This window comes from Tetrao urogallus (assembly GCF_951394365.1).
Source record: "Tetrao urogallus genome assembly, chromosome: 23".
NCBI lineage: Eukaryota > Metazoa > Chordata > Aves > Galliformes > Phasianidae > Tetrao > Tetrao urogallus.
Window position 1 is genome coordinate 2313934 of NC_136836.1, and position 21289 is coordinate 2335222.

The following is a 21289-nucleotide window of genomic DNA, read 5'->3' on the forward strand; positions in this document are numbered from 1 at the left end:
CAGCAGAGAGGGGACTGAGGATGGCCACAGCCCACCCTGTGTGCCACCAACCCTGCGGGGATGGAGAAGGCAATGGGGATGCAGTCAGTCCTGCAGGAGGTGCACGAAGCTGGCGGGGAAGACACCGGTGCGGGAGCCGTCACCTTCAATGAAGCCAACCTGGGGGCGCAGAGAGGGGGGGACGGAGGGTGGGGGTCACGTTGTGCATCACAGGGAGAGAGCCATCATCCAGGTGACCCCCTAGATGGGGCATCACCCAGCAGCATGCTCCAGAAGGAAGGGAATGCAAGGACAGCGGGGTGGGGGGGCCGTGGCACACAGTGCTCACCCAGCTCTGCTCATCCTCCTCCCGTGTCACCACGATCACCTCCCCTTTGGAGAAGGTCAGCTCCCGTGCCTTGTCCCCCTTGCAGTCCACCATTGCCTTCACCCTCTTCTGCCTCCCCTTGGCCTGCACCAGGAACGGAGTCAGTGAGGGGGAGGGGGCAGCAGCACCCCCACCCTACATCCACATTAGATGAGACCCCCCCCAATCCCTCCATCCACGAAAGAGAGCAGCAAGGATGCTCCCCGTCTATTGTACCCCCTGTGATCCCCTTCCCTCCCCCACAAGTTGTGACACCTACCGGAGCAAAGCGTCGAGGCATGGGCACGGGGGGCACCTTGCTGGGTGTGGGGTCCTCGGGGCTCTGGGGGGGGGTGGCTTTGCCCACCACGCCGCTGATGCGCCGGTACGAGCGGGTGCTCTCAGAGCTGAGGGGACATTGGGGGCCACCTCAGTCCCTGCCCCATCCCCTGTCTGCCCCCCACCACGATGGGACCCAAGGGAGTAGGGTGTCACTAAAGGTGGTGATGGAGGAGTTTTATTATAAGGGGGGGGGAAGGGGGAAGGCTGACAGCCACCAGCAGCCCCCACTCTCCCTCAAACCGTTCCCAAAAAGGAATAGAACAAAATGTGGTGACTTCCCATCTGGCCCTATTGGCGTCCTCCCCTTAAGGACCTGTGTCACCTCCAGGGACTGTCCTCCCCCCCCCCCATCCCCCACGCTGCCCCTGTCCCCTCCCATGTCCTCAACCCCCTGGCAGTGGAATGGCGACCTCTTTCTTCCAGCCCTCTTCCCTTTTCCCCCATGCACAATTTGGAGTTCCACACCGTAATGTGGGATCCTGAACCCCATGCAACGGCTGGACCCCCACCCAACATCCCCCATAAATGCACCCCTACCCAAACTTGACGGGAGTGACATCGGGGGTCACAGCACCCGGCGGGGGCTGCCCGGGGGAGGGGCCGCTCAGCTCCGTCCCCCTCCGTGTTCCTCCGCTCTCCGTCTCGGAGCGCGTCTCCCAATACGCCGCCCGTCGCGCTTCGGGGGGGCTGCGGGTGCTGGCAGCCGGGGGGGGCAGAGCTGTGCCCTCCAGAGCCCCCGCGCTGCAGGAGGATGAGGAGGAGGAAGAAGAGAGGCTGCGCGGCGCGGGGGTCTCCGTCAAACCAGCAAAATGCGGCTCTGACGTCTGCCGGGGGAGCTCGGGGCGCTCTGGGGTGGGGGGACACAACGGGGACATGATGGGGACAGCGAGGCTGGCGGCACGGCACCCACGGGTTCCCTCCCCCGGTTCAGACTCACCCGTGGGGCTGTGCTTAGAGCGGGGGCCGCCCCGGGTGGGGTTTTTAAGGGGCAGGGGAGGGGGCAGCTCCTCGCTGTGCGCCCGGCGCGGTGCGGGACGCGAAGCCACCAGGATGCTCTCGTAGGTCTGGTTGGTGATGTCCATCCCTGCGCAGCTCCAGCGTGGTGGGGGGGGGCAGGCGGGCGGGGGGCTGGCAGCCAGTGGTGAGGGGCCCTTGAATGAACGCTGCAGGGGGCTCACCTACGGCCAGACCCAGAGATGCTGGTGCGCTTCTTGCATTACACCCCAATTCTGCACCTCTATAGCCCCCCCAAATCCACCTGCACCACTGCACCCCAATTCTGCACTCCTACAGCCCCAAAAATCCACCTGCACCACTGCACCCCAATTCTTCCCCCATACAGCCCCCAGCCAACCCACCTGCCCTATTTCACCCCCATTCCGTACCCCTACACCCTCCTGCTCCATCTGTACCATTGCACCCCTACAGCCTCCCCCATCCTACCTGTACTGTTTCATCCCAATTCTCTACCCCCACGCCCTCCTGCTCCTCCCTACCCCACCCACACCCCTTCCTGCCCCACATTCCATCCCGCTGCTGTGCCCACAGGGTCTCCCCTCCCTGCCCCCCATCACTGCCACCTTCTCCTCCAGCTCATCCTCGCTGTCATAGGTGTATTCCTGGGGTGGTTCCCAGTCGTAATCCACGTGGACCTGCAGGGAGAGCTTCCCCGCCTGCGCCTGCTCCAGCTGCACCACAGCAGGGTCTCAGCACAGGGTGGGAGGTGTGTGGGGGGGTCCAGGGTGCCCCCTCCCCGTGCACCAGCGCATCCCCGTGCCCCCCCTACCAGCTCCTCGCACTCGCTGTGCTTCAGCCTCCGTGCCACATCCAGCGCCGTCTCACCCGCTGCGTTCACTACGGAAAAGGGATGGGGGCTGCAGCCTGGAGAGCACCCCGCTGCCCCCGACCCCTCAACCCCCACATCCCAGCCCCATACCCATCCCAAAGGCGGCTTTGCCCTTCAGCAGCAGCTTGATGCAGTTGGGCTGGTTGTAGAGCGCTCCGTAATGCAGCGCCGTGTTCCCATCCTGCGTCACCCGGTCCAGCATCCCCCTGCACAGAGCCAGGAGCAGCTCAGCACCTCGTGGGGATGCTCCAGTGCCATCCAGGGTGGCAGTGGGACACGATGGGACGCACCCGTTCTGGATGATGAAATCCACCAGCGGGAGGGACGATCGGTCCGCGCAGCGCACGGCCATGTGCAGCGCCAGCTCACCTGCGTCCTGCTGCGAGGAGGGAGGGGATGGCTGACCCCAAGGATGCTCACAGCCCGCAGGTTGGGCAGAACCCCAAACCCGAGGATGCTCGCAGCCCGCAGAACCCTCAGAGATGGGGTTTGGGGGACCGTTTAGGATGCACACAGCTCACCTGGCCCTCAGGGCTGGCCAAGGGCTTGGCTAGGTCGTGTCCTTCAGCAAAGGCCTGCAGCAGGGCCAGGAGATCACGGTTGTGGATGGCATCCCGGAGGCGGTGGGGCTCACTGGCCCCCCCCCGCTGCACAAAGCGCCTCTCCATGTATTTGGCCACAATGAACTCCTTGCGTGCACTCCTGCAGGGAGGTCAGCGTCAGTGTGGGAACCCCACACCTTCCTGCCTCCTCCCATGGTGTCACAGCAGGGAGAGACCTCTGCAAAAGGCGCAGGATCCAAAGAGCAGTGGGGACAGCGGGGTGACCCATCTTGTGAGCTTTCTCATAGGGATTGGGGGGGGGGGGGTGAGGGGGGCAAGGCAGGAAGCTTCCCATCCACCCACCCTGCGCTCCCCCAGACTCACATATCGCTGCCAGCTGAGGGCTTGGGGCAGTCCTGTGTGGGCAGCGTGGCCTCCATGATTTCATTAAAGCGTGTGTTCCCAACGCTGACAGCCAGCTGGGGTGATAGGGCAGAGGGAGTGAGCACAACGCATGGAGGGGCCTCCCCACAGCCCCACATCCTGCCCCCCTGCCATGCCCCTTCCTCATCCCAGAGAGGGGAGTTCACCAGATCCATGTAGGATCTTCCCATCCGCCACCCCCAGGGAAGAGCCTCTCTCATAGGAGGGGTCTGTTAGAGGAGGGAAGGGGTGCTGGGGGGGTCTGCCAACATCCCCTCATCACTTCCCAGGGCTCCTGCATCCCTGCGGCACCACATGGGGGACTGTAAGTCACAGCTGGGCAAAATGAGGGCAGCTGCGAGCAGCAGGCGCAGAGCAGAGGGAGGGGGAAGGTCGAAATCTGCACCCAGACCCCAAGCAGAGGATGATACCCAGCGGATGCAACGCCCCCCCAGTTACAGGGAGCCCCCTACCAGCAGCTCAGAGGTGCTGAGGACGTCCAGGGTGAGGGACTGGATACGGGAGTAGTGCACACCCAGCTCCCGGTGGATGCCAGAGCACTCAATGCACGTCAGGATGCCCAGGTTGGTGGAGAGCCACGTGGGGTCTGTGGGGTGGGGTGGGGGGGGGTCAGCATCACCTCCCGACCCCCCACATCTCCCTGCATCCCAAAGCCCCAACCTACCCGGCGCCCCGCAGTCACAGCACTGCTTGTTGCCTGGCATGTTCTTCACCTCGCTGATGACCAGCTTGGTCAGTTCCTGCACGCTGCCATCTGCCCCACTGCCTGCTGAGGCCGCCCCGCCGTTCGGTTCACCCTTGAAAGCATTGCTCAGGGCTTCATCTTTGCTGTTCTGCAGCACCGAGACCCACCTGAGCAGGGGGAGCAGAGCAGGGATGCAGGAGGGCACTGCTCGGAGCAAAGGCTGCAGCCCTGCAATGCTTCTGCATGCTCGCAGTACTTACACCACGCACTCCTGCTCATCCTCTGCTTGGAAGTGATACGTCCTGTTGTCTGTAGGGGCGGGGAAAGAGGGGAGCGAGGCATTTAGGAAAGGACAAAATCGCAAGAAGGGACTGCAAAGGGCTGCTTTAGAAAAACCGCAGCACGTCCCTCTCCCATCACTGCCACCCAACCCCTCTTTGTCTCCAGTTCACAACCGTTCACGCGCCCTTGAGTCCCAGGACAGCCTGACCCGGGTCTGCTGCAGGGACCCACAAGTGGACACACACACAGGGATGGAGTGGTGGCACTCACGTGTCACCAGGTCGAAGCACTTCTTCTCCTCGGCGTGGGGCCGCACCTGGCAGGTGAGCAGGTTCAGCTTTACAGGGGGACGGTTTATCTGCCAGGCACCAGGACAGAAGCGGGTTAAAGGATGAGGGACACGATGAGGGACGCGATGTGTGTCACCACACAACCATCCCGGTGGTCCCTCTTGGGACAAGCAGAGGCTCGGTCCCTCTCCCTCTGTAGGACGGGCGATGGGGCACGGAATCCTCTGTCCCTGCTGCAGTTCGCAGCCTCCACCGCCAGAGGGCAGCACGCTCCCAAAATCATCCCAGATCCTTTGGGCCCCTCTGGACCCTCAACGCCCCCCTCGCTGCCCCCATGGAGAAAACCATTCCCTCCCTCCAACCTGCACCGATGCGCAGCACAGGCTGGTGGCTCGAATGGCTGCTGGGACACACGGGGTGCAAACGGGACACTTGGACTGAATGGAGAAAAGCCTCCACGTGACGTGGAGTCACGTTCCCAAAGGGCAGCGAGCGCTGTGTGGCTTTTGGCATCCTCCAGCCCCACGCTGCCCCTGTCCCCTCCCATGTCCTCAACCCCCAGGCAGTGGAATGGTGACCTCTTTCTTCCAGCCCCCTCCCCTTTCCCCCCATGCACAATTTGGGGTTCCACACCGCAATGTGGGATCCTGAACCCCATGCAACGACTGGACCCCCATCCAACATCCTCCAGCCCCATGCTGCACAACTCCCACCAGTATTCAGCAGGAGATGGTGCAAACCGGGCTGTCTTGGGATGCACAGCGTACCACCACGCACCAGATTTCCCCCTATGGTTTACATGGGGTTGGATGCTCACTGTGCTGTGGGAGATGGTCAGACAGCCGTACTTCACACCGCATTTCCTCTTCTGCCACACTTTGCGGATCCTGAGGCAGAGGAGGAGGAGTGAGGACTCATCACGCAACCCCAACCACATCCACCTGCCCTCACACCACCTGCAGCAGCGCCCAGTAGAGGTTTGATGGCTTTCTGGACCTGGGGTTGCACCTTTTGTACCTTACAAAGCACACAGCTTCAGACCAGACAGGACCAACTGCTCCTGAGGGTCTGGTAACACTGAAACCCTCATCCAAATGAGTCCACTTTGGGGTCTCCCAGCTCTGGGGCCTCTCATGAGAGCAGCCAGGGTAAATAACACTCATCCTCACCCATCACTCTTCTTGTACAGGAATCCTGACTTCTCTGTCCCGTACTGCTTGTTCCCTTGGTGCTGGTGGATGCTGTAGCCACTGCCAGAGTTCTTCCTGCTCAGGTTTTCCTGAGCTCATCAGGAAAAAAAAAAAAGAAAAAAAAGTAAAAAGACTCATTTAAAAAGCACTGTGAGAGAGGTAGAGGTGGCCAAAGTCCTGGGGGATCTCATTCTGGAGGGCAAAGCTCCCCATCCCTCCTGCACTGCTCCCATAAACAGCCTCCTCCCAGCAATGCCCTCCTCTAGGTGTCTTCCCCCCCATGCTCTCCACACATACTTCCTGATACTCAGGAGGACCATGGATGTCCTCCTCCAAGCATCCCTTCTGCTCTGTTCCCATGGCCATCCTCCTCCCTAATAACATTCTCCTATAGATATCCTCCTCCCACTGACGTCTCCCTCCTGCTCTGCTCCTCCAAGGATGTCCCCCAGCTCTCATTTCCCTGTCCCCAAGATAAGGGCACTCACTGAGCACCCAGCCCCCCCATGGCCCCACCAGCTGGCTCTCACCTCCTTGCTGTCCAGCTGCAGGATGCTGCGCAGTGCATCGCGGGTCTGCGTCAGCTGCTTCACCTCCTCCTCTTGTGCTTGGTGGAGCTGGAACGGGAGGTGGCTGCTGTCACTGGGGGGGTGGTGGCAGCTCAGGGACACATCCCCTATGGATGGGAGGTGGGGGGGGACTCACCGAGTGGAGGGACACAGCCAGCTTCTCGATGAAGGGGTAGAGGTTCTGGGCAGCCTTCCAGCCGTCTTGGAAGAAACTGGGCATTTATTTCAGTGCAATTAAGATGCAAATGGGGAGAACGGAGAAAAAGAGGTTATTTAGTGAGGACGCGGCAGGGATGGCTGCAGCCTCCTGGGGAAGCTGCTCTTGTTTGCAGCTCCTCTACAAATGGGAGATGGAGAGATGCTGCTGAAGCCCAAATCCAGTCCGTGGAGGTGAGGTACCCCAAATGGCTGTGGTGTGTGGGACAGCATTGGCCTCAAGCTGATCTCTCTCTGCTACAGTTCAGATCCTGGGCCTGGCAGCCCAGCTGAGGGCTCTGCCACTGCTCCTTTCTGCCTCAGTTTCCCCACTGGAGAAGTCGACACGGCCCCAACACCCCCAGGGTACAGCAGGAAGAAAAAAAAAGGGGACATTCCTGTGCCCCAAATGCTGCGAGCTCTGAGCTAACAGCGGAGCTGAACTCATCTCTGGAAACCCATCCAAAAACCAAATCATCGCATACATCCCCAGCCAAGCCCCTTCCCCCAGCCCTCACAGGCACATCTGCAGCTCCCCGAGCCAACAATCCCAACCAGACAGCAACGAACCCTGCCCAGAATCCTCCCCACAGCTCGGTGGGGTCGCCCAGTCCCCACAGTGGGGACAGGACCGTCCCCAGAGCCCCACAAACGCTCCCAGGGATGAGCACCTACTTGTGCTGAGCATGGAAAAACTTGATGAGGCTCTGCAGGAAATCCGGCCCTTGCTTCATCTGGCTCTCGCTGGCTTTCAGCAGGTACTGGGGGGGCAGAAAGCAGCGGGTTGTAGGCAATGGGATGAGGACCAGCCCTCACCCTGCGGGCAGGAGGGTTAGATTGCTGGCTGGGCTTCAAGGAGCGGAGCTACGAGGTGGGTTTGCAGGCAGGGACCACCCCCAAAAAGCTGGCTTTGGAAAGCCTCCAAGCCCTGGGAAGTTGAAGGAGCGAGGCGGGCCCCAGTGCTTGCAGCTGAGCACGCTGCTCTCACTGCTGATTGCTTCTGGAGTTAATAAATAACCCAAACACAACTTGGTTCGAGGAGGAAAAAAAAAAAAGAAAAAGAAAGAAAGAAAAAAAAGTGATGTTTTGTGCATCAAACCCTGCCATCACCTGCAGGCAGAAAGAGCCTGAGTCCATGGGGCACACGAGCCCCAAAAGCAGAGCTTTCCTGCTGTGAGCTGGGCTGCAGCCCCACACAGCTGTGGGCTGGGCTCCCCCCGCTCCCTGTGCTGTGATTTCAGAGGTGAGCGGAGGAGAAGGCAGCCAGCATCAGCTGTGGGGGTTTCCATGGGGGAACAGCAGTGGGATGGAGCCCATGGGTCACCCCATGTCCCACCTGCAGGGAGCAGGAGGGATGGTGACAATTCCCCATAGCTGGAGAAGCACATGGGTGACAGTGACCTCGTGGGGACCTCCCCATGTCCCAGGTTGATGGGGACAGCAGGCTGAGACCCACACGAGGATGCTCCCAACTGCAGGGTGGGCAGATGCACCCCACCCCCAGCAAAACCCACATACAAGCACAGCAGCCACAAGCCAGCCCCCAACAGAGCTGCACCCCACTTCCAGGCGACCAATGCAAGCAGCCCCTCCCCAGCCAGGCCGCGTTTCCATGTGCTGTTATTTATTTCACAGTGGTGCTATTCAAAGCAGTGACTCATCAGGCCCAGCCCCAGCAGCAGCCCCGACCCTGGAGCGGGTGCAGCCTCCTCCCCTGCACCCTGCCCTGTGCTCCCCAATGGGAGGGGACAGTGCTGGGGAGGGCGGGTGGCACTGGGTCTCTGTGCTACATCGTTGCCATCGGTACCTGGGGACACTCGTGAGCCTCCCTGCTTGGGCAAACAGTGCAAACAGCAAAGTTAAAAAGTGCTTCTTTTGGGGGGGTTTAACAGTAAGGATTGCTTTTTGCCCCAGATGCCAGGCTGTGGCTTTGCATGGGAGCAGGACCCAGGGGAGGTGGGGGCAGTCACCAGGAGTCTGCGACTGGATGACTCGATGGTGACATTTGGACCCACATCCCCAAGGAAGGGACAGCAGGGCCCCCGAGCCAGGAAACATTATGGATGGGGACAGATGAGCATCCTGCACCGTGTCTACATGGGACTGCTTGCATGGTGGGGATGGGAAACGACTCCAGCTTCCCTTCACCACTCTGAGCACAGCGCTCCCCGACCCCCCCGGCGCAGCCCCCACCTCACACATGTGGAGCTGGAAGAGCCTCCGCTCCTTCTGTGTGTCCTCTGCCACCTCTGCTGCCGACGGTTCAGCCTGGATGACCCCCGCCAAGCGGGCACGTTCCTTCTCCTTCTCCATCTTCCCCCTGCAGGGTGACACGAAGCTGGGCTGGGGGCAGACCTGCACCAGAGGGGACCTTGGGGACGGCCCTGCACCAGGGGGATCCCTCCGGAGCTGCAGAAGAGTTGGGATGGGGCAGGGATGGACCAAAAGCATCCCCAGCCTCTCCAGCTGGGCAAGGATGGAGCAGAACCCGTAAGGGACAAAACGCCTTTGTGCAGAGGGGGATTAGGTGGATTTTGCTGGAGGAAGTGGGTCGCTTACACTTTGGTCTCGTAATCCTTCCAGGCCTTTTCAATCTGCTTCTTGGAGTCCTGTGGCAAAAGGAGAGAGGGGACGGCAGCCCTTAGAGGTGACGAAGGGACAGGCAGTGCCCAGGCGTGGACACTTTGCTTTGCATCACTGCGTCTCCCAAAAGATCCTCAAAGGCTGTGCCTCCCCACACCAAGGAGCATGCAATGGGGACCCACCATGCGGCTGTCCTTCAGCTGCCCTTTCAGCAAGCTGTCCAGGGGGAAGGAGACGATGTTGTTCAGGTTCTGCACCTGGAAAGGGGAGAGATGGGCACAGGGTTACCCCAAAGTGTCCCCACACCAGAGCGCAGGGTCCTTTCTAGCTGGGACCCTCCCAGCTCAGCAGCTGCCCCAGGAAGGGTTAAGCAGGCTGGGAGCTGCTGGCGGAGCAGGCTGGGGCTTGCTGGAGCTGGCTGCAAGATGTCTGACGTGCAGCCCTTCCCACAAACCACATCAGCGCTGCGGCTGCCAGAACCAGAGCTGCTCCCCCCCCATCACCGCCCCGTCCCCCCGCATCCCGCAGTGCCACCGGTCCCAGAGCCCTCCTGACGTCACATGGCTTCCCAAGGTGTCCCCTCCTTGGGCAGGGGGGCAGGGCTGTCTCAGTGCTCCCCTCTGACTTCGAGCCCATGGGGCTGCATCAATCTGGGGGGGCTGTTAGAGCAGCTCGGGATGACCCAGCAGGGCTCAGCGCAATGCTGACGGCCTTTTGCACAGTGGTGGCATCAGATAGGAAGCTCCAACGCCACAAAACAATCCTGCTCGCCCTTATAAAGGGTTCCCAGTGGGGTTTTGCTCGCAAGAGAAGCCCAGCTCTGGGGGCAGGATCTGTCCCTGAAGGATGGGAAACGGGGTGCATCCTTCCAGGTGTGCAGGGATAGGGACCCCGCAGCCCCAAGAGGGGTTGGGGTTGTGGGCAGCTGTTCCCACGGCTGCAGCACGTGGGGTGTGATGCTGCACTGCCCTCAGCCAGGGAACCGGTTCAGCTCCTTCCCTGAATAGGGTTCCCCATGGAGCCCATGGATTGCGGGGCTCCGGCTGGGATGGATGAGATGGGATGGAGAAGGAGAGGAGCAGAGAGGCCCATGCTGGGGTAACTGGGAGAGGAGGATGCCGAAATCTGAAATTCCTGCTGGGGGAAGGGCAGCAACAACAAGTCTGTTCCTTAAGCACAGCCAAAGGCTACAGACCCCATTTTAGGAGGGGGGGGGGGGGGGGTTCAGAAAAGGGGTTGGAGAGGAGAGCGGCAGGAATGCAGCACGGGGTGCCCCAAGTGTGCTGGGTACACACACAGCCAGCTGCCTCCCATCCCACCCAGCACAAAAACAGGATCCCAGATTTTGAGCTCACAGTGCTGGGGAAAAGTGAAATAAGAAGTTGGTTTGGAGCAAAGAGACGCCAGGCAGAGCACAGCCCCCTCCAGCTGCCTCTGCTGCTCCCCACGGCCCCACTGCGCGGCTCGGCGTGGCTTTGATTTATTTCTTGGCAAGCGAGATCAGAGATGTGAAAAAAATAAAAACAGAAAGGAAAGGGGGGGGAAAAAAAACACCAAAAAAAAAACCCCAGTTCCAACCGCATGGCAAAGCACAGCGTTGGTGCCTTGGGACAGAGAGGACAGAGAGACAATGCAGCAAAGGGGGAATGGGGTGTCCTGTAAGTGCGACCCTGAGCACAGGATGGGATGGGGAGGGCCGAGGTGGGATGCATGGGGTCACCTCAGCACGGTGGGATGGGGAGGGCCATGCAGGGCTGCACGGTTCCCCTCCTGTGCTCACCAGGTTCTTGAAGAGCGCGGTGACCTCACGGGTGAAGACGGCCAGGTTGAGGAAGCCAGTGGAGAGCTCGTGGTTGTTCTGCGAGAGGTGATTGTTGCCAAAGTTCTCCAGGGCTTCACTGTACTGCTCCTCGTTCTCCACGTGGGCTGTGCCAGGGTTGGGGGTAGGGGACACAGTGAGACCACGCTGCCAAGTGCCACCGGCACCAGCACCGCATCCCCATCCATCCCAGCAGAGCTGCGATTCGGAGCAGAGGATGGCAGCGATGCTCCCTTGAACCACTGTCCCAAGATTTCCTTTGCTAAAACCCTTTTCTCAGCCAAACAGGGCACCCCAGCCCAAGGCCAGGCTGCATGGGACAAGTCCCCACGTTCCCAGGGCCACCACCGGAGGATGGCATTGTCCCACTGCAGGGATGCCCAACATCCCTCAAAGCACCACTTACTGAGCCCAGAGACGTGGATGGCTTTCACGTATTTCCTGATCCTCTGCAGTATGGCTTGGTCCCCATCCAGGCTCTGAGAAAGCAAAGTACCAAACCCCGTCAGTCTGGGGGCTGCTGCCAAGCGGGGTGGGCGCAACACAGGGACAGGAGGCACCCAGCAGGGCAGGATCGGTGCTAAGGATGCTGAAACCCCAATTTGTTTGGATCCAAGCTCCCAGCAGCTGTGAAAATGCCTCCAGAGCTCCCACAGGGGCTCACTCCAACCAAGGGGAAAATGAAGGTAACCCACCACAGAGCAGGGCTGCCTCAGGCTGCCCCTGCCACGCCAGCACACGTACCCATAGCGTATGGCACAGCATAAGGAGCACACCAAGGCCCCCGGCTCCGTGCAGGGACCTGGGGCAGAGCCAAACCCCAGCCCCACATCCTGCTGATGGGACAGAAGAAACGCAGATCCCACAGCCAGGGATGCAGCTTTCTGCCATCCCCTCGTGCAAGGGTTCAGAAGCATCCCCCCCTCGCCTCCCCCAGCCCCATACCTTGCTGCAAACAAAACCCAACACCAACCCTGGCCCCATAGCGCTGCTCAGAGGCGGGCAGAGCCCTGCAAGCAGCTCCAGCCAGCAGGAAAGGGTTAAGGGCGGCTTGGCTGCGCTGCAGGTAGCAGAGGCATGATAACAGGCTGGAAATATTTGGAGGGCGTGAACAGCGCGAAGGGCGAGGGATGAAACCGCGGAGGAATTGCAATAAAGAGCTCTCTCTCCCTTTCTTGCTCTCCGTGAAGGTTTTGGGGCTGATGTCAAGGTCCGTTTCCTGACAGCGGGGTCAGCCTGGCTCCACTCCTGGGAGGTGCAGAGGTCCCTCCTCGAGGGGAAAGCTGCCAGGATGGGGAGGGGGTTGCAGGGAGAGGCAGAAGGCAGAAGCCCCCCCAGAGCTCTCATTGGGACGCCATGGGGGGCATGCTGGCAGCGCCGTGCTGCCTCTGTGCTCCTCATTATTGTACCATGGAGCAGTGCAGAGCAGCCCCTGCTTTGGGGGGGTGACACCATCAGTGATGCCTGTGAGTCCCCAGGCACAGCTCTGCCCTCAACCACACAGCATCCCAGCACGGCCTCAGGGAGGAGAAACTGAGGCAGCACCGGAGGCTGGGGGTGCACACAGGCACTGCGTATCTGGGGGACGCAACCTCTCCAGTGCTTTGGGATGGGGGCAACCCCCCTCCATGGGGCACATGGGGCGGCACAGAGCAAGAACCAGGGACAGTGTGGGGAAGGGAATGGAGCCACATCGGTGACAAGGGATTCCCTATGGGGATGGAGGGAGGGACGGACCCGCACCTGCAGCACAGCCACCCTCACCCAGCACACACTGCTCAATAGGGTCATTCTTTGGTCCCCCGCCCTCTCCGTGCCGCCCGGAGAAGGAGCAGTGCTGGGGGCTGGGTGCATCCCCCCAAAGCTGTGAGGGGCAGAGTGGGGCAGGATGCAGCCCTGACACCGTGATGGGCACCGCAGGATGCAGCCACCAGCTCTATGGTCACAGCCACCCTACAGAGACCCGGCCTCCAGACCCCCATGCCTTGCATCCACTCTTCCCTCTAAGTCCAAGCCCCCATGGGATGCAGCTTCTGCCTCCATTACCCCAAAACCACACGAGACCCTCAGGAGGGGACTGGACAGCCCACTGTAAGCCCATGAGGGAAACTGAGGCACGGCACAGCTCCAGACAACCGAGCAGAAGGGGGGGGACCTCAGCAGCCCCACAGACCTCTTGCTCTCAGCTCATTGGGGTGCTGGTGGGATACCCTGGGCTCAGACCTGGCAGCACCATAGTGGGCATCCTCACTCCCTCCTGCATCCCAAAGCACCAGCAATAATATGGGGTGCTGATGAGGTGGATCAGAGTTCAGTTGGATGCATCTTCCTGCAGCCTCTCTCCCCAAAGACTCCAGAACCACTGTCACCAGTGCCAGCACTCAGTCCCCCCAACAAACCCCCCATCTCCCTTCCCCCAAATCACAGCCTCCCCGGGGAAGCTGAGCAGCCAAGTGAAATTCCTGCTGCTTCCTCCTGCCCGAAGCTGCCTCCCCCTTGCCAGCCAAGAGCAGAATTTGGGATGCCCCACACCATCCCACCATCCAGCCCTGGGTTCCCAGCCTGGGGGCTGCAAGGGGAGGAGGGGGCTGTAAGCCCTGGCTGCCCTTCAAAGCCATTCCTTTGCTAAGAGAAGTTGGCAGCGAATGTGGGACCAGCTGGGAACAGCCTCTGCTGGAGGCAGGAGCGAGGAGAGGGGGATGAATGCACCCTGCCTGAGCTCCACCAATACTGATGGGGCTTTTTAGGGGGGGAGAGAAAAAATCCTCCCCTGGCTTTGAGAGCAGTGAGGCCCTGCAACCCATCGGGGTATAGAAGCTCTCAGCCGTGAGCCACGATGCTGGGGGCAGAGCCAACCCCCGAGCAGCACCCAGAGCTGGAGGACCAGTCGGGCTGTAAAACGGGGAGGTTTGGCCCCAAACCGCAGCCCCTGGCCTCAAGATATCACCCAGTGGGCTGGAGGATGCCAACAGCTCAGGGTCCCAAAGCAGCTCTGCGGGGGGATGGGGGTCCCCGAGCGCTCAGAGCAATGCAAACAGAAGCCCCCCATCCCCAAATCCCTTCAGCTCTGCTTTCCCACAGCTGCATCCAGCAGCGCTCGGGATAAAGAATCAAGGAGTGCGCTCAGAGGGGAGCGCGGCCCAAACTCCCCCCCGGCCCCCCCCAACCCAACCCCACTCACCTCCTCCAGAGCCCCCACGGCACCCAGGCATTCCTGCAGCTTGATGCGAAGGCGGGCGGCTGCGGGGTGAGCTCAGATCCTCAGCCGGTCACGCCAAAACTCGGCCACGCTGAGCTGCTCGGGCATGGTGCGATGATGGGGGGGGGGGGGGGGGGGTGTTGGCTGCGGGGCTGAGACCGGAGCGCACCGGGAGAGCAGCCGGGGCTGAGCCGGGAAAGCGCCCGGAGCCTACAGAGCGCCCCGGTGCCGGTGGGGACGGGTGGGGACCGGGGGGTCCCGGACCCCGGCTCAGCACCCCACGCCCCGCACACCGGTCGCGTTACACCGGGGAGGTTCTCCCTCTGCCCGCCCGCTCGCTCGTTCCTTCCCTGCCGCCATCGTGGGGGCGGTGCCGCCCGTCCCGTCCCGTCCCCCTCCCCGCGTCGGTTAAAGGCGAAGCGCTCCGCTGTTCGCCCCCCTCCCCACCACCCCCTTCCCTTTCCCCTCCGTCTCGGCTCCGATGTAACTCAGAGTATCGGGGGTTCCACGCGTTGCACCGCACGCGGCGGGGGTCCGAAGTGTGGAAACTTCATCCTGGAAGCGAAAGGGGGAGGGGGGGGGGGGGGGGGGGAGGTACGGCTCCCTCTCCACCCGTGGACAGCGTGGGTTCGGGACGGTGGGGGCTGCAGTGGTCACTGCCCACCTGGAGGGCAAAGTTTCCCCTGTAGATCAGCCTCAGCGCATGAGGGTTTGGGTTAAATCCATGTTAAATCGCAGCCCCGCTCCCCAAGCACAGCGCTGTCCCCATCTTGCCGTCTCCTGCTCGGACCTGGAGCAGGGGGCACGTTGTGCAACCCCCCCCCCCCCCCTTCTCCCCCCTGAGGGCTGAACCCTGCCCCGTGTTACAGTGCTGCCCCTGTGGCTTCGCTCCAAACAAAAAATCCCCGCAGGGAAGCGAGAGCTGAGGAAGAGTGGGAATTACTACTGGGGGGGGGGGGGGCAAGAGAAAGGAGAATCTGCTGGGAAATAAGGAAAAGGTGAAGCAGGGAGAAGGCATGGAGGGACACTCTAGGGGACATTCCCCAAGTCCTCCACTGCTCTGTTTCCGGGTTTCACTTCTCCAGGCAAGAGGGCAAAAGCCCCCAATCTCTTTGGTTTTCCAGAAACGGGGGGGGGGGGGGGCTCACAAGCACAAGGCTGCTGTGTAGAAGCCCCTTCACTTAGAGCAAGTTGAGGGCAGGTCAAACCTCCATCTGCTTCTTTCCCATCTCTCCAAATTACCCTGGGCCCCATTCAGCGCCCCAAACCCATGCAGCTCCTAAACCCGCCTACAACCCCCCCCACCCCTTCACCCCCCCTGCTCCTTTTATTTCTTGCACCTGCAGCGTCCTGCAAACATCCGGTCCTGCAAACAAACATTCAGACCGGTTCTGCTGCAGATTTTGACGCTGGCAAAATCCCAGCAGCCCACACTGCTCCCTGGGTAACGTTTCCCTCGGTAGGGGTCTGGCAGGCACAGGGTGAAGAGGTTTTGGGTCCTGCCGCTTTGGAAGAAATGTAGGTGCTGCTGGTTGGGTCCTGGCTGGGGATCCCCCACCAAACGTTGGGCATCTTCAGGGCGTGGAGGCTGGACCCCGAGCACAGCATCCCTATCCTGGGGTGGCCCCGCCACCTCCCGGCCGCTACGGGGACTGCCCAGCATCGGCAGCTACGGGGATACGGGGACGGGGCTGTGGGCACAGCGCTCGGTGCCGCTCACCCAGCTCACCTCTTCTTCCTCTTCGCCCTCTGGATGAGCAATGCAATCCCAGTGCGTGCTGCGGCTCCAGATACCAGCAGGCATCACTGGGTGCCACCGGATATCAACCACTGGACATCACTGCATGTCACCAGGCACTGAGTATCGCTGCACATCCCTGGTTACCACCAGACATCACTGGGTACCACTTAACATCATTGGGTATCGCTGGGTATCATCAGGCACTGAGCATCACTGGGTACCACTCCACATCTTTGGGCGTCACCAGACGTTGAGCATCACTGACACCACAGGGTGCCACCAGACATCACCAGACATCCCTGGGTATCATCAGACATTGAGAATCACTGGACATCACTGGGTACCACTCCACATCACAGGGTACCACAGGGTACTAGCAGACACAGAGTATTTCTGGACATCACAGGGTACCACTGGACATAACGGGTTACCACCAGACATCAACAGACATCATTGGGTCCCACCCAGCATCACTGGGTACCAGCAGACCTCGAACATCCAGAACACACCATGAACAGCGCCGGCACTTTGCTGACAACTCATGAGTTTTATTTCATCTCCTTTCATCCCCTCCCAGGCAGAGAACACCACATGCCACACATTTCTCACCCACACCGCATCCCAACCAAACTGCAGCAGAGCAAACCCAAAAAGGACAACTTAAATACACTCAGAAACTGAATCCCGAACCCCCAACAGCACCGTGTCAGAGGTGGGTCCTGTATAAATACAGTGCAATAATTAACACACGTTTTTCCATGGGGAGGACTTCCCTGGGGTGTATCCTTTGTGCTGGTGGGGCCACGCTGACCCCACATCACCAGGATGGAGAGAACCCACATGGCCACACGCAGCCCGATGCCATCCAGGGGAAAACCTCTGCACAGCCCCAGCAATGCTAAAGCCTCTGCAGTGAGGAGTGGGAAAGTGATGCAGCTGATGTGCCCCACGCTGCTCCTGATCCCCCCACAGGTACTAACTGCCACCTCTCTGCCCCATTAAGCCCCAGTGTCCATCCCCCCAAGCACCATCACGGCACATGGATTTGCCCACGGCTCTGTTTTAAGAGGCTGCAGGCGAAGTGCCCCCACCCCCAAGTTGAGCATCCCCCTCTGGAATAAAATCTGCCTCCACCTCAGCTCGTTATTCCTTATTGACATTTCAGTGACAGCAGAGGGAGTGTCTCTGTGCTCAGTGCCTCTCCACCGTCAGCTCCAACCCACACAGCTGGAGGTGCCCCACAGGGTTCCAAACGAGCATCCGCCACCCCAAAGCACCACTCTATCAGGAGCAACTGGAGTGCCCCCAAAACGTGATCCCCTCCCCACTCCCCAACACAGCTCCTTCTGGCAGGGGCCCCATTACTGCTAGGTGGGTGCCCCCAACCCCGTACCCAAAGGCCTGCGGTACCCAAGCACCCAAAGGTCTGCCAGCAGCCCATGGAGCAGTTGGGGTGGAGACCCCCAATTCCCCTCAGCAAAGCCACCCGGGGCACTGTGGCCCTTCCCCAGCTGTGGGGACAGGGATGGAGCAGTTGGGAACGGAGCAGGCTCAGTCCTTCAGCAGCTCACTCAGGTCATAGGCCTCAAAGAGGTCGCTGAGTCCCTCGCCACCCTCCAGCCCCCAGAGGTATTCATCCTGCTCCAGGGGGGGTGAGAAGGGGATGAAGGGCACCGAGTCCAGGTAGGAAGGGGCGCAGGGCAGCTGGTCCTCTGTCTGCTGCAAGAGGTGATGGGGGGAGTCCAGCAGCCCTGCGCCCACCTCCAGCAGTGAGTGGGGCTCTGCAGGGCTGGAGAGGGGAGGGGATGGGGATAAGGATGGGGCATGGTGGCCATTGGGCGGCTGTGGGGATATGGGGGGCTCTGGGCTGTTCTGAAGGGAGGGCTGGGTGCTGCTGTCCCGCAGCACAGGGCTGGAGGGGACGTCGTGGTCCTTGGTAGGGCTGTCCTCCAGGATCTCCTCTGGGCACAGGTAGACCTCGATGGGGCCATTGGTGCTCTTCAGGTGCAGCTGCAGGTTGGTCTGGGTGGGCAGAGCGAAGGCTCAACGGGTGCCCAGAGCCCAGCCCACATCCCTAAACTATCACAGAACGTTCCCACTTGGAAAGGACTCACACAGATCACCAAGTCCATCCCCTGGCCCCACACAGCACCACCTAACAACCCCAAAACCCACAGAGAAACCCCAACACAGCTCAGGGTGATACAGCAGCACCCATGGGACCCGGGGTTGGGACAGTATGGCAGCATCCCAGCACCAACCCCGTTTCCTGACCCCATGCACACCTCACTGAGGTCAGGCACTTCCAGCTGCGTCTCCGGGGGGGCTTTCACAGCAATCACTGTCTGCTCCTGGAAGCTGCTGATGGCACGGAGGTCCTGGTAGGTGACGTACGCCAGCGTGGGATGAGGCATAGGAAAAAGCAAGGCCACGAGGAGGACAGCTCAGTTGGATGGGGCCCTGGGCAGCCTGGGCTGGTATGAAATGGGGAGCTTGGTGGCTCTGTGTGTGGCAGGGGGGTTGGAGATTCGTGATCCTTGAGGTCCCTTCCAACCCTGGCCATTCTGTGATTCTGTGAATTCCCCACCCAAACATCGGCCTCAGTGACACACAGACACCCGCCCAGGGAAGCCAAAGGGATGGAGAGGAACTCGGAGGGGGTACCCAAGCCCTCCAGCCCCATCTCTCTCAGCAAAAGGATATCTCTGATTGGCTCCATCGTCCGTCAGCTGCCGCAGCCGCAGGCTGCACTCCTGCAGGACCTGGTCCAGAGCCTTCTCTGCTCTGCCCAGCTCGGCCACCTCCCCACGCAGCACCTGCTGCCTGGCTGCCACCGCCGCGTCCTCAAAGATCCCCGTCCCCCTGCAAGCAGAGACGGTCCCCTGAGCACCTCACACCCCCTCCATCACCCCGTCATCCCTTCCCCCCGCTCCCCAGCGCTGCCTACATCCACTGGATGTGGTTCTTGGACTTCTTGCGGATGAGCTGGATGCCCTCCAGGACGTTGGTGATGTCGTAGATGCGGCGTTTCTGCACCTCCAGGAGCTCAGCGGCGCGGTTGAGGTCCAGCACTCCATCGGGTGACTCGCTCAGCAGGAGGGTGAACTTCTTGGTGAGCAGCCCCAGCGAGGTGTCATAGCGTGTCTTCTCACCCGGGGACTTGGGGGCTGCAAGGAGAGAACCCCCCCCCCCCCACCAAAATGCCTCCTTAGCCTGGGATGCTGGGACCATTAAACCCAGCGTAACCCCTCGGCTGGTGGAGAAATACCCCACACGTAGCCTGCCTGCCCCAGGAGCTCTGCGCCCATGCAGTGAACTGAAACGGCACACAGAGCTGCACAGAGCGCTGCTCCTGGGGGTCACCTCAGGCAGAGCTGGAGGGGGGACACAGTGCGGCTCTGGGAAATGGGCTTCGCCCCTCTACCCCACACCCCTCCCATTGCCCTCCAAAGCCCCAAACTTACTCCTGGGGCTGGGCACCTGTACCACAGTCCTGCCCTTCCCCTTCGGTGTGTGGAGCTCGGGGCCCTCCAGGTCCAGTTTGCGCTTAGCCTGGAGAAAGAGAGAATATCCCGTGTGGGGACAGCCCCAGCCATCCCCCCCACCCCCAAAAGGGGCACTGCGTGGTGCCAGACCACAGGCTGAGAGATGCTCTCTTGCCTGCAAAACCACTTTTGGGGTTTTACTGGGAAGGGTTCCCACACTGACACCGCTGTGCTTGTGACGGGGTAGACTGAAGGGGAAATGGGGAGATCCCAGCCCCACAGTTGCTTCCTGCCCACTGTTCCAGCCCCAGAGCCCACATGGGGAAGCAGCAGGGATTTCCCCTCACCCCCAGCTGCTGGCACAGCTCTGTGGGGCTGAGCTGTGGGAATGGGGGATTCCCAGGATGGAACAGCAAGGCCGGATCCTTGCCCCCCTCTCCCCCCTCATAACCCCACTGGGTCCCCAGGGCTGTTCATCCCCTTCCCTCAACCCACCGTGGAGGTCATTGGAGAGGGGACACCTCACCAAGCAGCTCCTTGAAATGCCACCCCCAGCATCATTTGTGGATGAGAGACCCCCAGAACTGGGGGAAGGGGGCACAGCAGAAAGACACAGGGAGAAGCTGGGGGTGTCAGCAAACCACCCCCCACCCCACCACGGTACCCCTCCCCCCCCACATCCCTAAACACAAGGGAGGCGATTCGTTGGGCAGGGGGGAGGAAAGGGAGGGGGGTCATTTATCCCAACAGCACAAAGCAGCCCCCCAGCATCACCCCTTCACCCTGTCATCCCCCCCTCCCCCCCAAATACCTGCTCCCTGTCCCACAGGGCCCCCCCCAGCACGTCCCTCATGGCAGTGGGGTCCCGCAGCAGCTCGGCACAGCTCCTGCTCAGAGCTCACCCAGCATTGCAGGGAGGGGTTGGGCTGCTCGGCTCCGTGCCCACCCGAGGGGGCCGGCGGGAGAACGCCAGGGGCTGTTTTCCAGCCCCCCCAGGGAGCCAGGTTGATCCTGAGCTCCTGTGGGAATGCATTCCCTCCCTCCCTCCTTCCGTCCTTCCCCCCGGCAGGTTTTCCCCAGCACCCCACCAAAGCTCTGCCCCCCAACGGTTAAAGCTGGGTGCATGGGAAACACCTGCCCCACATCAGACCTCAAACATCTGCCAGAGATTTTGGGGGGGGGGGGAGGGGGAGGAGGGATATGTCCTGGGCCATCCTACTCCTTACACTCCCAGATGGGGCCATCCGTGTGTCAGTGTCACCATCTCCCTAAGTAATGGGGAAACTGAGGCACAAAGCCACCCAAGGCTCCCCACTCAAACAGCAAAGAGGGGCAACCTGGGGGGCTATGGGGTGGGGGGCAATGGGGACTTGCTGCTCCTCCTGTCTACAAGGGACACGACCATGAAGGACAATGGACAAGGGGGTCCCTCCTGCATCCCAGCTGCTCCCTCCTGGCCGGGCAGGATTAAGCACACGACAGCTGAGCTGGGCACAGTGGGGAGGGGAGCGAGGGGGACAGGATGAAGCAAAGCAGCCAACAAAACCCTGCACCCACCCCCCCGTGGGGCAGAATGCCTCCCCACACCACCCACTGCTGCCTGGGGAGGAGGGGGGGGGGGGGTATATTCTACACCCTGATGCTCGGGGTGGGAAAAGGAGCTCCATCCGGAGCCCGACGTGGGGGCGAGATGTCAGGGAGGGGGTCGGGCCCCCCGCCAGCTCCTCCTGC

At 61.2% G+C, this 21289-nt stretch overlaps 2 protein-coding genes across 2 annotated transcripts; both read right to left on the minus strand.

Moving 5' to 3' along the window:
- Nucleotides 1-84: 84 nt before the first annotated feature.
- Nucleotides 85-14440, minus strand: ASAP3 (ArfGAP with SH3 domain, ankyrin repeat and PH domain 3; the record flags this gene model as incomplete). The annotated part of the gene is given in 28 exon segments (XM_079546112.1): nucleotides 85-159; nucleotides 329-451; nucleotides 627-753; nucleotides 1226-1535; nucleotides 1626-1866; nucleotides 2269-2376; nucleotides 2475-2542; nucleotides 2625-2740; nucleotides 2825-2913; nucleotides 3056-3236; nucleotides 3461-3555; nucleotides 3973-4106; nucleotides 4185-4372; nucleotides 4466-4514; nucleotides 4758-4845; nucleotides 5595-5664; nucleotides 5947-6056; nucleotides 6498-6584; nucleotides 6673-6748; nucleotides 7407-7492; nucleotides 8925-9051; nucleotides 9291-9340; nucleotides 9497-9571; nucleotides 11095-11240; nucleotides 11540-11612; nucleotides 14315-14380; nucleotides 14382-14404; nucleotides 14407-14440. Coding segments are annotated over 28 exon segments (3015 nt in total).
- A 3184-nt stretch (nucleotides 14441-17624) lies between these two features.
- Nucleotides 17625-20411, minus strand: E2F2 (E2F transcription factor 2; the record flags this gene model as incomplete). Its single annotated transcript, XM_079546065.1, has 6 exons — nucleotides 17625-18095; nucleotides 18359-18473; nucleotides 18777-18935; nucleotides 19021-19240; nucleotides 19538-19625; nucleotides 20370-20411. 6 exons carry the CDS (start codon nucleotides 20409-20411, stop codon nucleotides 17625-17627), a joined length of 1095 nt encoding a protein of 364 aa, XP_079402191.1.
- Between the last annotated feature and the right edge of the window lie 878 nt (nucleotides 20412-21289).